The following is a 13,187-nucleotide window of genomic DNA, read 5'->3' on the forward strand; positions in this document are numbered from 1 at the left end:
TTTTTATTCAATTTTAGGCTTGAAATCGATAAATTTTATTTGATCAAAAATTGACTTGAATGCTGAGAAAAACTCGATTTTAAGTGAGCATGAGATAAAATCGAGATAAATTTTATTTGATCGAAAATTGACCAAATATGAATGGAAATCATCTTTAGAATGACTTTTTATTAAATTTTAAGCTTAAAATTGCTCAAAAATTGACTTGCTGAGAAAAACTCGATTTTAAGTGAGCATGAGATAAAATCGAGATAAATTTTATTTGATCGAAAATTGACCAAATATGAATGGAAATCATCTTTAGAATGACTTTTTATTCAATTTTAGGCTTGAAATCGATCAAAAATTTACTTGATGAGAAAAACTCGATTTTAGATGAACATGAGATAAAATCGAGATAAATTTTATTTGATCGGAAATTGACCAAATATGAATGGAAACCATCTTTAGAATGACTTTTTATTCAATTTTAGGCTTAAAATTGCAAAAATTGACTTGGTAAAAAAAACTCGATTTTAAGTGAGCATGAGATAAAATCGAGATAAATTTTATTTGATCGAAAATTGACCAAATATGAATGGAAATCGTCTTTAGAATGACTTTTTATTCAATTTTAGGCTTGATTTCAAAAATTGACTTGGCTCGATTTTAAGTGAGCATGAGATAAAATCGAGATAAATTTTATTTGATCGAAAATTGACCAAATATGAATGGAAATCATCTTTAGAATGACTTTTAGGCTTGAAATCGATCAAAAATTGACACTCGATTTTAAGTGAGCATGAGATAAAATCGAGATAAATTTTATTTGATCGAAAATTGACCAAATATGAATGGAAATCGTCTTTAGAATGACTTTTTATTCAATTTTAGGCTTAAAATTGCTCAAAAATTGACTTGGTAAAAAAAACTCGATTTTAAGTGAGCATGAGATAAAATCGAGATAAATTTTATTTGATCGAAAATTGACCAAATATGAATGGAAATCATCTTTAGGCTTGAAATCGAGAAAATTTACTTGACTTTTATAAAATCGAGATTCAATTTTGAATGGCTCTTCAAATTTTAATTCAATTTTAGAAAATCAAAAATTGACTTGGTGCGATTTTAAGTGAGCATGAGATAAAATCGAGATAAATTTTATTTGATCGAAAATTGACCAAATTGAATGGAAATCATCTTTTTCAATTTTAGCAGAAAAATGACTTTTTCGATTTTAAGTGAGCATGAGATAAAATCGAGATAAATCGAAAATTGACCAAATATGAATGGAAATCATCTTTAGAATGACTTTTAAGTCAATTTTAGGCTTGAAATCGATCAAAAATTGACTTGCTGAGAAAAACTCGAAAATTGACTTGCAGATCGTCTTTATTTTTTTCAATTTTAGGCTTGAACTGTCAGCATGAGGTAGAATCGAGATAAATTTTATTTGGTTAAAAATTGAGGATTTGACCTAGATCACGGTTCACCGGCTCAAATTGTAGGTTTTAACATTAGAAACAACTTTTGTTTTGAAATTTTTCTAAACTCTGCGTTTCCAATGTACAGGAGCCATTTAAAGATGTTAGCGAAAAAAATTGATCAAAAAAAATTTCAACCAAAATCCTCTTATAAGGGCTCATGTACCGATTTAAAAAAAAAATTATTAGTTTTTTCGAATTTATTTTCGAAAATTATTTTCGAAACTTTTTTCGAAATTCGAAAATCTTTCATTCTATACCTCGCATGTGTCTCATGAATATTTTTTTTCTGCGATACACGAACTTTCTACAGTGAACGTCACTCAATATCAAGTACAAAAAATAAACATTCGTGGCTCATATCCGAAAATTTACTTTAAAATCGGTCAAAAATGAGCGAAAAAAGTACTTCCTCCAATCCATACGACATGGATGGAGCTGGATTTGATGCCGATCAATATCTAAACCGCTTATTAAAGGTAAAAAAAAAAAAAATTTTCTCCATTTCAATCAAATTTCATAAAATTTCTTTCAGGACTGCTCCTTAAAACAAATAATGGACGTCGAAGCAGCAATTGTCAAAGACACCCAAACCCTCCACAGCGACATGCAAACCCTCGTTTACGAAAATTACAACAAATTCATCTCCGCTACCGACAGCATCCGCAAAATGAAGGACAATTTCAACAAAATGGAAACCGAAATGAACCAACTGATGGGAAAAATGAGCAAAATTACGAGTTTCAGCGATCAAATCACAGGCACGTTGCAAGGAACGCGCACTCAATTGACCAAACTCAGCGGAAAACATTCCCTTTTGAAGCGTTTACAGTTCCTCAGCTCCCTGCCGTCAAAGTTAAAGTCGCACATCGACGAAGGAAACTACGCGCAAGCCGTTCAGGATTACACCCACGCCCAAAAAGTACTTCAGCAGTATGGGGATCAACCATCCTTCCACGGAATCCAAGAAGATTGCATCAAAATTATCGAAAATCTCAAGTCGCAACTGAAAAAAGACTTTCAAATGGCGGGAAAATCCGCAAAATCCTTGACAGAAACTGGCGAATTGCTTCTTATGCTTGGAGAAAAGCCCTCAGCGTTGTCTAAAGAGATGTTGACGTTCGCAAATCAGCGGTTACACGAACAAATTGTCATGCTGCAGGACCAAACGGACCGCGATATGATCGAATTTATCGATTTAGGCATCGATGGGTTCCTAAATGACCTCACGTTGGTCGTTAGTTCGTACTATGACATGTTTCTGGCGAAGCATTTGGACCAAGAAGCCGATGAATTTGAACAAATTGCGAGAAATGACCTCAATTCGTTCGTCGCGAAGAATTTGGAAAAATATTTAAGTCTCGTACAGGATCGAGTGGAAGTCGAAACAGGTCGGGGTGACTCCCAAATCTTATTACGGGCTCTGGATCGGCTCCATCGACGCTTATCGGCGATGAAAAACTTGTGCCGCGGCGTGGATATGGCAAAAACCGGCATCGACATCATCATTAACGCAGCGCATCAATTGTGTGTGGCTCATTTGAAAAATTTAAAAGATCATTTCTCGGATAATTTAAGTTCCGTGCGACTTTCACTCGTTTCTGCCAAAATTGACGCCAGCAATCAACAAGGAGGCTTAAAGGAATTAATTGACAATTTATTTGTGTCGACTTTGGAAAAGGTCAAGGGAGTTTTGCAAGACTTACTCGTTTTTTTGCAATCCGAATGGTCCTTCAACCTCAAATCGAACTACAAGGAAACGCTCTGCGTCGAGGGAATTCGCGAAAATCTCCTCGTCACATTCCTCCGACACTGCGCCGCCCAAATGACGTCATTTTCCGACCTCAATTCCAGCAGTCCGCCCAATTTGCTGCTCGTACTGGCGAAATTTTGCATCCAAATGGAGCAAACGGGCGTTCGGCAACTCATCACGATGGTTGACGAGCTCTACGACATCAATTCCGTGGCAAGTGCTTTGCTGACGCACGAAACTGAGCTCGCAGCGGAGATGCACGATGCAGCCCAGGCCCTCATTGACGCTTATGTCAAGCAACAAGGCATCAATTTGTCGCAAATGCTGCGAAAAAGTGTCGAAACGCGTGATTGGCTGAACTGTTTGGAGCCCAGATCCGTGAGGGCGGTCATGAAACGCGTCGTCGAAGAACTTTCCGTCTTCGAAAATACCTTAAACGGGTTATTTGAGTCGGGAATCAGGACAACGGCAAGTAGCGATTCGAGTCGGAAGACACATTTTAGTTTGACAACGGCGTCAAGACAACATCGATCCACGTGGTCGACTTATACGCCCTCGAATTTAGACACGAGTATCGTTTCCAACATTCATCGGTTGTTTTCGGAGAAAATTGAGATTTTTAATCCGGTTGAGTTTTCGAAGGTGTCTATTTTGACGGGAATTATTAAGATTAGTCTCAAAACGCTGATGGAATGTGTGAGGTTGAGGACTTTTAGTAAGTTTGGGCTGCAGCAGATTCAGGTTGATGCGCATTATTTGCAGATGAATTTGTGGCGATTCGTGTCCGATGAGAATTTGATTCATTTTTTGTTGGATGAGATATTGGGAAGTGCTGTTTTGAGATGTGTGGAGCCTTGTTTGATGGAACCGAATGCGGTAGAGATCATTTGTGAAAGAAGTTAAACATAAAAAGTTCTTAAATATTGAATTAAAAATAAATAAAAAATTTAAAATATTTGAAAATATTTGATTTTTTGTTAATTCCCGCAATAGAAGTTTAATTTTTTTTATAAAATTCTTTTTTTTATTTTTTCGATATTTTTTTTAAAAATTATGAATACCTATTTAAATTTCATTAAAAATAATTTGCTATAATTTTTTTTAAATTTTCACATTTTTTTTAAAATACTGGGTCCATAACCTGTAATCCACAAATTCCATGAATTTTGTAATTTTTTTGTTTGAATTTAAAGAAATTTTTCTCTAAGAATTAAATTATTTTTAAAATTTTAAATTTTTGTACATTTTTTAAAAATTTAAAATAAATTTCAAAATTTTGACTCAATAACCTGATTTTCTTTGAAAATTTGTTTTATTTTCCAAAATTCTGGAAAAACAAATTTAATAATATTAATTTTTAAATTTAATTGTTATTTAATTTATTTAAATTTAATTTAATTTAATTTTTATAACAAAAAGTTAATATTTTCGTTATTTCGCGTAAAAAATAAACAATTTAATATTGTAGGTCCCATAACCTGTTTTTTCTTAAAACTCGTAAATTTTGAATTTTCTTCTTGAAAAATAATTTAAATAATGTTAGAAAAACCTTTAAAAAAATAATTTTTTGAATCCAATTTTTACTTTCTTAAAATTTAAATAAATTAGGTCCATGACCTTTTTTTCCAAATAATTGATAATTTTATAAAAATTGAAAATTTTATATTTTTCATAAAAATTCAGAAAATAAAATTATTTAATTAAAAATGGCTAAAAAATAAAAAAAAAAAAGAATTTTTCACTCTAAATAAAAGAATCAAAAATTCAGAAAGAATTCGAATAATAAAATTTTGTAACTTTTTTTTCAATTTCCCGCACATTTAGGCCATAACCTGTTTTTTCTTTTAACTTTTCGAACTTTTATTAAATAAAAATCCTTGTTAAAACCATTGTTAAAAAAATTTGTTTTTTTTTAGATATTTTTCAATAATAAAAAAAAATATTAAAATTAAACAATTTATTTAATTAAACTTTTATTAAATTAAATTTTGTTTATTTAAAATATATTTCAAAAAAAATCCAATTAAAATAAAATTAAAAATTTCATCAAAATTAATAAAATTAATTAAATAAATTTAAAAATTTTTTAAACAAATTTTTCATTTAGGCAAGAATTTTTGTATTTAATTTATTTTCCGATTCTAAAAAATTTAAATTTTTTGATTTTTTTTCAAAACATTTTTTTTGTTTAAATTTTTATTCAAAAATTTTGAAATTTTTTTAATTTTGCAATTTTTCAAAGGGTTAGACTAATTAAATTTAAATTAAAATTTGCAAAAAATATTTTAATGACCAAAAATAAAATTTTTTAAAAAAAAGTAAAAATTTTTTTTTGTTTTGAAAATTTTTGGGAAAAAACATTAAAAAAATTTGGAATTAAAACAAAAAAAAAATTGAAATTAAATAAAGTTTAAATAAAAATAAATAAAATTTAATTAAATTAAAATTAATTAATTAAAAAAATTAAATAAATTTTTCATTTATTTAATTAAATTTTAAATTTAATTAAAAATTAAATAAACTCCCTTTAACTTTTAATTTTAAATAAATAAAACACTTTTTAAGCTTGTTTCAATTTAATTATTTTTTTTTTATTTATTTCTCATTTTCTAAAACAACTTTTTAGGCTTTTTTTCTTCTTCTTAAATACGTGAAATGTAATAAATAATTTTTTACAACACTTTATTACAAAGTTAAATACTCTCTTTTTTTATTTTTGATTTTTTTTTGTATTGGGTACATATTAGGAAGATAAATAATTTAAGTTAACATTAAAAAAGAGAAGAAAGCGCGTTTTGTTAGCTGTGATTATTTATTTGATTTTATTTATTTTTTTTTCTTTGAACGACGTCAACGTGCTTTCTGTCTATCTATTACTACATTTTTATTTCGTCTGCGTGATCTCATTCTTAATAATTGCATTTTCTACTTACATTCCTATTTTAGAAGAAAGTGATTTTTTTTATTTTGTTTTAATATTTAATTTTAGACATACGAGAATCATCGAATTAGTAAAGTAAGTAAAAAAAAACCTTAAATTAATTTTAATTATTGAAAAAAAAAACTAAACGCATTTTTGTCACATTATTAAAGTTATATACAAGAAAATCGCTTTTTTTGTTTAGTCATTGTTGTTGTGTATTGAGGACGGTTGTTGAATTCGGTCATGTTCGTTAAATAAAATTTATTATTTTTTTTTTTTCAGATGACGTAAAATAAAAAGTGTTACTTGAACTTTTCCCGCATCCTCGACACAAATGACTATTTTTGACTAGATCCTGATCCAGATTTCGCTACAGCGGCTTCAGCTACGGGCGGAGTTGGTTCCTTTTGTTGTTGCTGCTGCTGCACTGCCGGGCTGTTTTCTTTGCTTTCGCGCTTTTCGTTCGTGGGCTGGGGCGTTCCTTCCTTCTGTGACGCCGGTTGTTCTGAATTTTGTTGCGTCGCGGGTGCATTTGGGTCGTGATTATCGTAAATTGACCCGCGGGAAGCTTGTTTTTCGGGTGCCGCTTGTTCTTGGTTATTCGAGGGATCGACTTCCATTTGCTGATTTTCGTTCTGAGTATTTTCCGGGGCAATTTCGCCGTTTTGCGTGACATTTGTCTCCATTGGAGCGGCATCTGAGGGATGTTCAGCTGCTTCTGCCTTCGCTTCAAGTACGGAAAGGCATCGATTGATGCATTTGACGGCTTCCTTGCGTGCCAATTTGACATTTTCCTTGCCGCCCGTTTCAACGTCGTCGAGTCGCAGGAGATTCTGTGTCAGCATCTCGTCGAGATAAATGTATTCCTTGTCCTTTTTCGTTTTGCCGTTGAATTGTTCGACTTGCGTCATCAAATCCAGGACATTTTTCTGGATTTTTTGAATTTTTTCGATCGGGCCTTCGGGCATGGGTTTCGGCTTTGGTTCTTCGGAAGGAGCTCTTTGTTGTTGTTGTTGTTGTTGCTGCTGCGGCGCAGGACTTTGACGCTGAATCGGCACTTGGCGAGCTTGTTGTTCGAATTCCTGCTGTTGCCCGGCGGGTTCTTCGCTGTTTCTCGACGAAGTTCGTGATCGCGGTTGCTTATTTGGCGGAAATGGCATCTGCTGCGTGGGCGGCGACGGTTGTTGGCGACGCGACGGCATAAATTGTTGATGTGAATTCGCGCCAAATGGCGAAAACGCAGGTTCATTCACGTGATTTATGGGCACTTGTCGAATTGGGGATTCGCGCGATGGACTCGCGCCTCGATTGAAGAATTCCTGTGCCGTGGGGAAGCTACGACGCACCGGAAAATCTTTGGCACGATCGAAAATTGATCCGTGTGAGAAGCCAGGCATGTCATTTGCGAAATCCGACATGTTTGGCGACATCCGAGGCATTTCTTGGCGTCCCGGCGGGTATTGTGGCACTTGTCCCATTTCGGGAATTGAACCGCTGCTCGACGAATCGGGGATGTCACGCGGAATCACAGGCTGATCACGACCCTCCACGAAAATGGGAATCATTCGTACGTTTGGCTGCTGTTGCTGTGCCTGCGGCTGTGCCTGTCCTTGTTGCTGGTTATTTTGAGGCATTTTGTCCTTCACCTAATTTTTCTTTTTCGTTATCGATTATCCTTTTTCTGCAAAAAAAAAAAATAAATTTAAAAAAAAATCTGAATTTTTTTTCGAAATAATCAAAAATAAAACTGAATCATCGAATTTACATGTGAACTTCAAGGTAAAAAAATGTGAAAAATATCTTTTACAGGTGATGATTCAAAATACTCTCGCACACAGAGACACACACACAACTACGAGCAAAATGATGAAATAAATTTTTTTCGAACCTTACTTTATTTTAATGGCGATTTTTAGCAGGATTTAAGTAGAATTCGTACTGAATTTGAAAGTTTTCATTGACTTTAGACACAAAAGTTAATACTTTTCGATGATTTACGCTCAATTGTTCGTCCGTTATTGCGAAAATTCGATTTTTATTTCACACTTTTCTGCACTTTTCTGTAACTCTCAAGTTTTTCTAGAAATTGACAGAATGTTTGAGAAAATGTCAAATTCCAGCAGTGGCGAACGTTGTGGTTTGTGCGACGAGGGCCCTTTTTTGAATTTTAAATTTGATTTTTTCCGTTGGGATTTTTAAAGATTTTAAATTTTTTGTGAAAATTGTTTTCTTTTTAATTTTTTTTAATTTTTGATATTTTTTTATGAAAATTTAGTTCAATTTATTTTTTTATTAAAAAATTTTTTTTTTTATGAATTACAAAATTTTAATTCAAATAATTTTTATTTAATTTTTTAAAGAAATTTATATTAAAATTATTTTTTGTATTAAAAATCTAATTTTCAGTTAAAATTTTAAGTTTTTAAAAATTTATTTTAACTTTAATTTCTTTAAAAATTTGAATATTTTAATCAAAATTTAATTGATCCTAAAAAAATTAGTCAAAAATTTTTTTTATATTTTTAAAAATTTTTTAATAATTTTTTTTATGATTTAAAAAGAAGTTTTTAATTAAATTAATTTTTTAATTAAAAAAAATATTATTTTTCGAAAAAAATTTTTATGTTGATAAAAATTCGTTTTTTTTTTAATTTCATTTTTTTATTAAATTTTTAAAGAAATTCTCATAAAATTGATTTATTTTAAATAAAAAATTTTTTTAGATTAAATTGATGTTATTTTTTATGAATTTTTATTATTTAAATTTTTTTATTGATATCTTATTAAAATTTTAATTTTTAAATTGAATTTTAATTGATTTTTTATTACAAATCAAAAAATGTTAATTTTTTATTTTGAATCAAATTAAATTTTTTGAACTAAAAAATTTTTTTTTAATATGTAAATACTTTGATAAATATTTTTATGAAATTTTAAATAAAATAATTTTTTATTCAATTTTTTTTAAAGAAATTCGTATTTAAATTCGAATTTAATAATAAAAAAAATTAAATTGAATTTAAAAAAAAAATAAATTTTTGATATTTTATATAGGATATTTATTTTAAATTAAATTTCTTTAATTAAAAAAAATATTTTTTAAAAAAATTATTAAATTATTAAAAATATGAAAATAAAATAAATTTGAATAACGCGCGTTATTTGTGCAAATATTATATATGTAGTCACGTGACTTTATTTAAGTGAATTCAAGCCATTATGCAGCTAGATATAATATTCTGAGATAATAATGACAAAAAGTCAGATAATAATATAGGAGCATTCCGCTGTACGACGAAACATCTCTACAAATTGTGATAGTCAATCCCGTGTTTCGCGGCAACCTCCTTGTAACAAGTTACTAATTTTCCCGCCAATTCACAACGATCTGCATCGACGATTTTCTCGCAAGTTGCTCCAATGTCCTCAATAATCGGGTACTTTTTCTCATCGTTAGCAACTGACTTCATCATTCCCTCAAATGATTCGCGGTTGAATTTGCCGTCTTTGATCTAAAATTTATAGGAAAAATTAAAGAAATAAGAAAATGCGAAAAAAGAAATAAGGTTATACCGTTTCAAAGTTCTCGTGCATACAGGCCGACAAGCATTTTTGGGGTTTAGTTGAAGGCAAGTTGCGTTTTCGGACCATATAGTTGAAGTCTTCTCGGGTAGAGCCATCTTTCTCGAAACAGGGTTCCGTCATTTGTTCCAACATCTGGATCTTACCTTCATTGGGATCTTCCTGTGAAAGCAGAAATTTTTGGCGGGAAAATTTATTAAAATGATCTTTTGTCAAATTTTTGGATAAATTCTTCATTTTTGAGAAATTTTTGGTCAGAAATTAAGAATAATAATTTTAAAATTGCTAAAATAAAATTTAACAAAAATAATGACAGCTGTCAAACTTTTTCTTTCAAAAATGCAACTTTTTGAGTCCTTTTTAAGCAATAAAAGAATTTTATGTCATTTTTGAACAAAATAAAATTTCTTATTCCTTGAAAATTGTCATTAATTGAGAGTTGAACGAAAATTTTGACAGCTGTCATATTTTTAACTGTCAAAAATTCAAAAAAATTGCTTAAAATTAAAATTTTTTTGTATGAAACAATCTTTTTTAGGTCAATATCTGATAAAAATGTATTAAATTTCAAAAACAGGAGAGTCTACAAAAATTTCAAAACATTATTCGATGATCGTATTGTTCATATCTCGCTGAGAATCATCATAATAATTCGTTTCTTCATACAAATTCGACTCTGGATACTCATAAACTGCGGTTTCATTCCCAGAATTTGTCGAATTTCCCGGATGTTCATCATAATAATAGTAAAGCGGAGGTCCATCAACATTCCCATCATCCTCATAGTCCGAATAATTGCCAATCTCATTATATTGTGAATAATCTTCGTATTCCAAAACTCCATTATAGTACTGATAATCAAAAGGCTCTTCCGTTGCTTCTTTTGGACAATCCAAGGTGTAATCACAAGATGGACAAGCACAAAAATGCTCCTTGCTAAAGTCATTTACTTGAAAATCTGAAGCTGTCGCTGAGATATTGGCGAACAAAGAAACTTCCGTTAAGAAATTTTCAAACAAATTTTGGGGATTTTCAGGCAAATCAACATGAGTCGAAGTAACTATCCACATTCCTTCCTCGTGAGAATTCTCGTCGATGTCATGACAACCAAAGATGGCGAACGAAGAATCGGGTTGCGATCCCAAAATGACGTGGATTTGAAAGTCAACGAGTTTTTCGGGACATAAAAGTTGGAATCCTAAGCCGAAACTGAAGGAAAGGAAATAAATGGCGGGAAAAATTAAAGCGGAGAGTTTACAAAGTAATTTTGACAGGACTGAAATTTGACAGAAGTGACAGTTTTCTGATAAAATCTTTAATTTTTAACATTTTGAGGTTATGTTGATCATGAGATCTGACTTTTTGTCGCAAAAAATTGAATTTCAAATGTGATATGTGTGAAAAAGATTCCTAAAATCAGTTTTTTGAACAGAAATTTTGAGGTTATGTTGTTTGATTTTTAATAAAAAGTGATGAAAGTTGAACATAACCTCAATTTTGGCAAAATATGTATCAAAATCTTTAAAAACAAACTTCTTTTTAAAGAATTTTATAAATTTTGACAAAAAAAAAAAAAATTATAAATTTTAACTTAATAAATGACTTTAAGACCCTAAATAGTTCTTAAAAATTAAAATTTTACCATAAAAAAATTTTCCCTCCAAATTTTTCCTGTCAAAACAACTTTTTTAAACTCATAACCTCACTTTTTCTCAGAACTTACGCCGTAATTTGATTTTTTCGCAGCGCCATCTCCTTCGGATTGAACGTTATGGGCAAACATTGCGTGACAATGCCTTGCGTTTTGTTCCCTTCCATCGCCGGATAGCAATTATACCGAAGTTGAACATTTTCTCCGCTCGCATACGAACATTGAACTTTAATATCGAGACACTCAATTGTCCCGAATGGATTATGAAAGACGTTTAAGGTCTCGCCATCGACAGGCAAATGAGCGACAGCGCGATAGGAGCCCGAAGTGATGTTCGAGGAACAATCAAAGTCGGTTATGAGACCCGAGAGATCAGGACAAGGCCCCGGAAAAACAACGCAATGAACGAAAATTGGTCGAAAAATTATTAAAATCCCGAGAAATACGAGAAAAGTCATTTTTTCGTGAAGAACGTTGAACTACAACTGACGAAAGTTTTTCAGATAATGACCTTTTAAGTGATTTTTGATTGATAGAAGCAACGTTTTAATATTAATTATGGCATTTACTTACCTCGGTTTTGATTTCCTTCAACCAGAGAACCCCACAGAGTAGGACGAAAAAAAGTGTAATTTTCATTTTCAAAGTTTTTTGTTAAGTCAAAGTAATTTTTTTTAATTTTTAGAGATTTTTTTTCTAAACAAAACTGAACTGAATGTTGATTTATTGTGAATAACTCGCGCATTGCACCCAATTTTATATTGCATTGAAACGATGATTTTATCAAGCGCAGAAATTACGTCTATTGTCATAAACAAACGGGCAAGTGACAAGTAATTGATCAAAAACATCGATATCAGGCGACGTGGCGTTCTAAAATTGGATCAACGCGGTTAAGTAAGTTTTCGCATGCGATCTACATGTCATCAGATATTGTCGAAAAACATGTAAATTGCGGAAAATTATTGGTTTTGAGGTGTTGAGATCAGTAAGATAGAAGAAACAAAGGATATGATGACATAACCTCAAAGGTTGCGTAAGAAAATTTTTTTAAGATCTTTATTTTGATTCAATTTTAGATCTTTTCTTACAATATTTTGAAGTAAGAAGAAAATTTTATTAAAAGAAGCCTCATATTGTTAATTACCAAATTAAATAATTCCAAGACGAAGACAAAAGTTCCCGCCAAAATTTAAAATATGGCGCCAATATCAGAAAAATGGCGCCAAAATCTTAGCAATGAGATTTTTACTAAATTTCGGTAATTATGAGTCAAAATTTAAATAAAAACTCTAAGTTTTGTTTATTTTTAGCTGAAAAATACGAAAATTTAACAATTTTTTATGAAAAAAGCCTTGGACTTGGAATCCTTCAAAATGGCGAAAAAATTGTAAAAAAAGAAAATTTTAAAGCAAAATTTTTGATTATCGAAATTTTTGAAACTCAAATCTGCTTGAATTTCGAATATTTTTTAAAAATTTTAAATTATAGGAAAATATTTTCAAAAAAAATTTTTTTAAAATTAAGAACTTTATCAAATTTGCAAAAAATTTTAAAAATTTAAAAAAAAGAAATATAAATTAAAAATATTTGAAATACTTTAAATTTGAGAAAAATTAAGAAAATCTAAAACATTACGAAAATTTTATAAATGTATTAAAATTTTGATCATCTTTGATATGAAAAATGTCACAATTTTTGATAAAAGTTTAATATTTTGAAAGAAATTAAATTATTTGAAAGAAATTATTTTTTTTACCAAATTTTTAATCTAAAGACAAAAAAATATTTTTTTATATAAATTTTGACACCTGT

The 13,187-nt window shown here is 30.2% G+C and overlaps 3 protein-coding genes across 5 annotated transcripts in view; 1 reads left to right on the forward strand and 2 right to left on the reverse strand.

Annotated features, from left to right (window-relative positions):
* The window catches only part of LOC134833726 (BAG domain-containing protein Samui), a 161,206-nt gene extending 153,006 nt beyond the window's left edge, over positions 1 to 8,200 (reverse strand). The window contains exons 1-2 of one of the 3 annotated variants that reach the window (XR_010162130.1): positions 8,033 to 8,200; positions 5,918 to 7,820 (exon numbers count right to left, since the gene is read on the reverse strand). Coding sequence is in view for 2 of the 3 variants with exons in the window: in XM_063848151.1 (XP_063704221.1) it covers positions 6,478 to 7,773 (1,296 nt within the window). In the remaining variant the exon portion in view is untranslated. Of the gene's footprint in view, positions 1 to 5,823; positions 7,821 to 8,027 lie in introns of those variants that run through there. The other 2 variants (XM_063848151.1, XM_063848152.1) reach the window with 2 other exon arrangements.
* LOC134833507 (vacuolar protein sorting-associated protein 51 homolog) lies at positions 1,788 to 4,198 on the forward strand. Its single transcript, XM_063847834.1, has 2 exons — positions 1,788 to 1,942; positions 1,999 to 4,198. The coding sequence occupies exons 1-2, from the start codon at positions 1,856 to 1,858 to the stop codon at positions 4,117 to 4,119; spliced, it is 2,208 nt and encodes a 735-aa protein (XP_063703904.1). The 5' UTR covers positions 1,788 to 1,855; the 3' UTR covers positions 4,120 to 4,198.
* Positions 8,201 to 9,298: 1,098 nt separating the features above from the next.
* LOC134835592 (general odorant-binding protein 28a-like) lies at positions 9,299 to 12,068 on the reverse strand. The gene is made up of 3 exons (XM_063850478.1): positions 11,946 to 12,068; positions 9,713 to 9,883; positions 9,299 to 9,651 (listed from the first exon to the last, which is right to left on the reverse strand). The coding sequence occupies exons 1-3, from the start codon at positions 12,009 to 12,011 to the stop codon at positions 9,445 to 9,447; spliced, it is 444 nt and encodes a 147-aa protein (XP_063706548.1). The 5' UTR covers positions 12,012 to 12,068; the 3' UTR covers positions 9,299 to 9,444.
* Between the last annotated feature and the right edge of the window lie 1,119 nt (positions 12,069 to 13,187).

Source organism: Culicoides brevitarsis, chromosome 3, assembly GCF_036172545.1.
Source record: "Culicoides brevitarsis isolate CSIRO-B50_1 chromosome 3, AGI_CSIRO_Cbre_v1, whole genome shotgun sequence".
Lineage (NCBI taxonomy): Eukaryota > Metazoa > Arthropoda > Insecta > Diptera > Ceratopogonidae > Culicoides > Culicoides brevitarsis.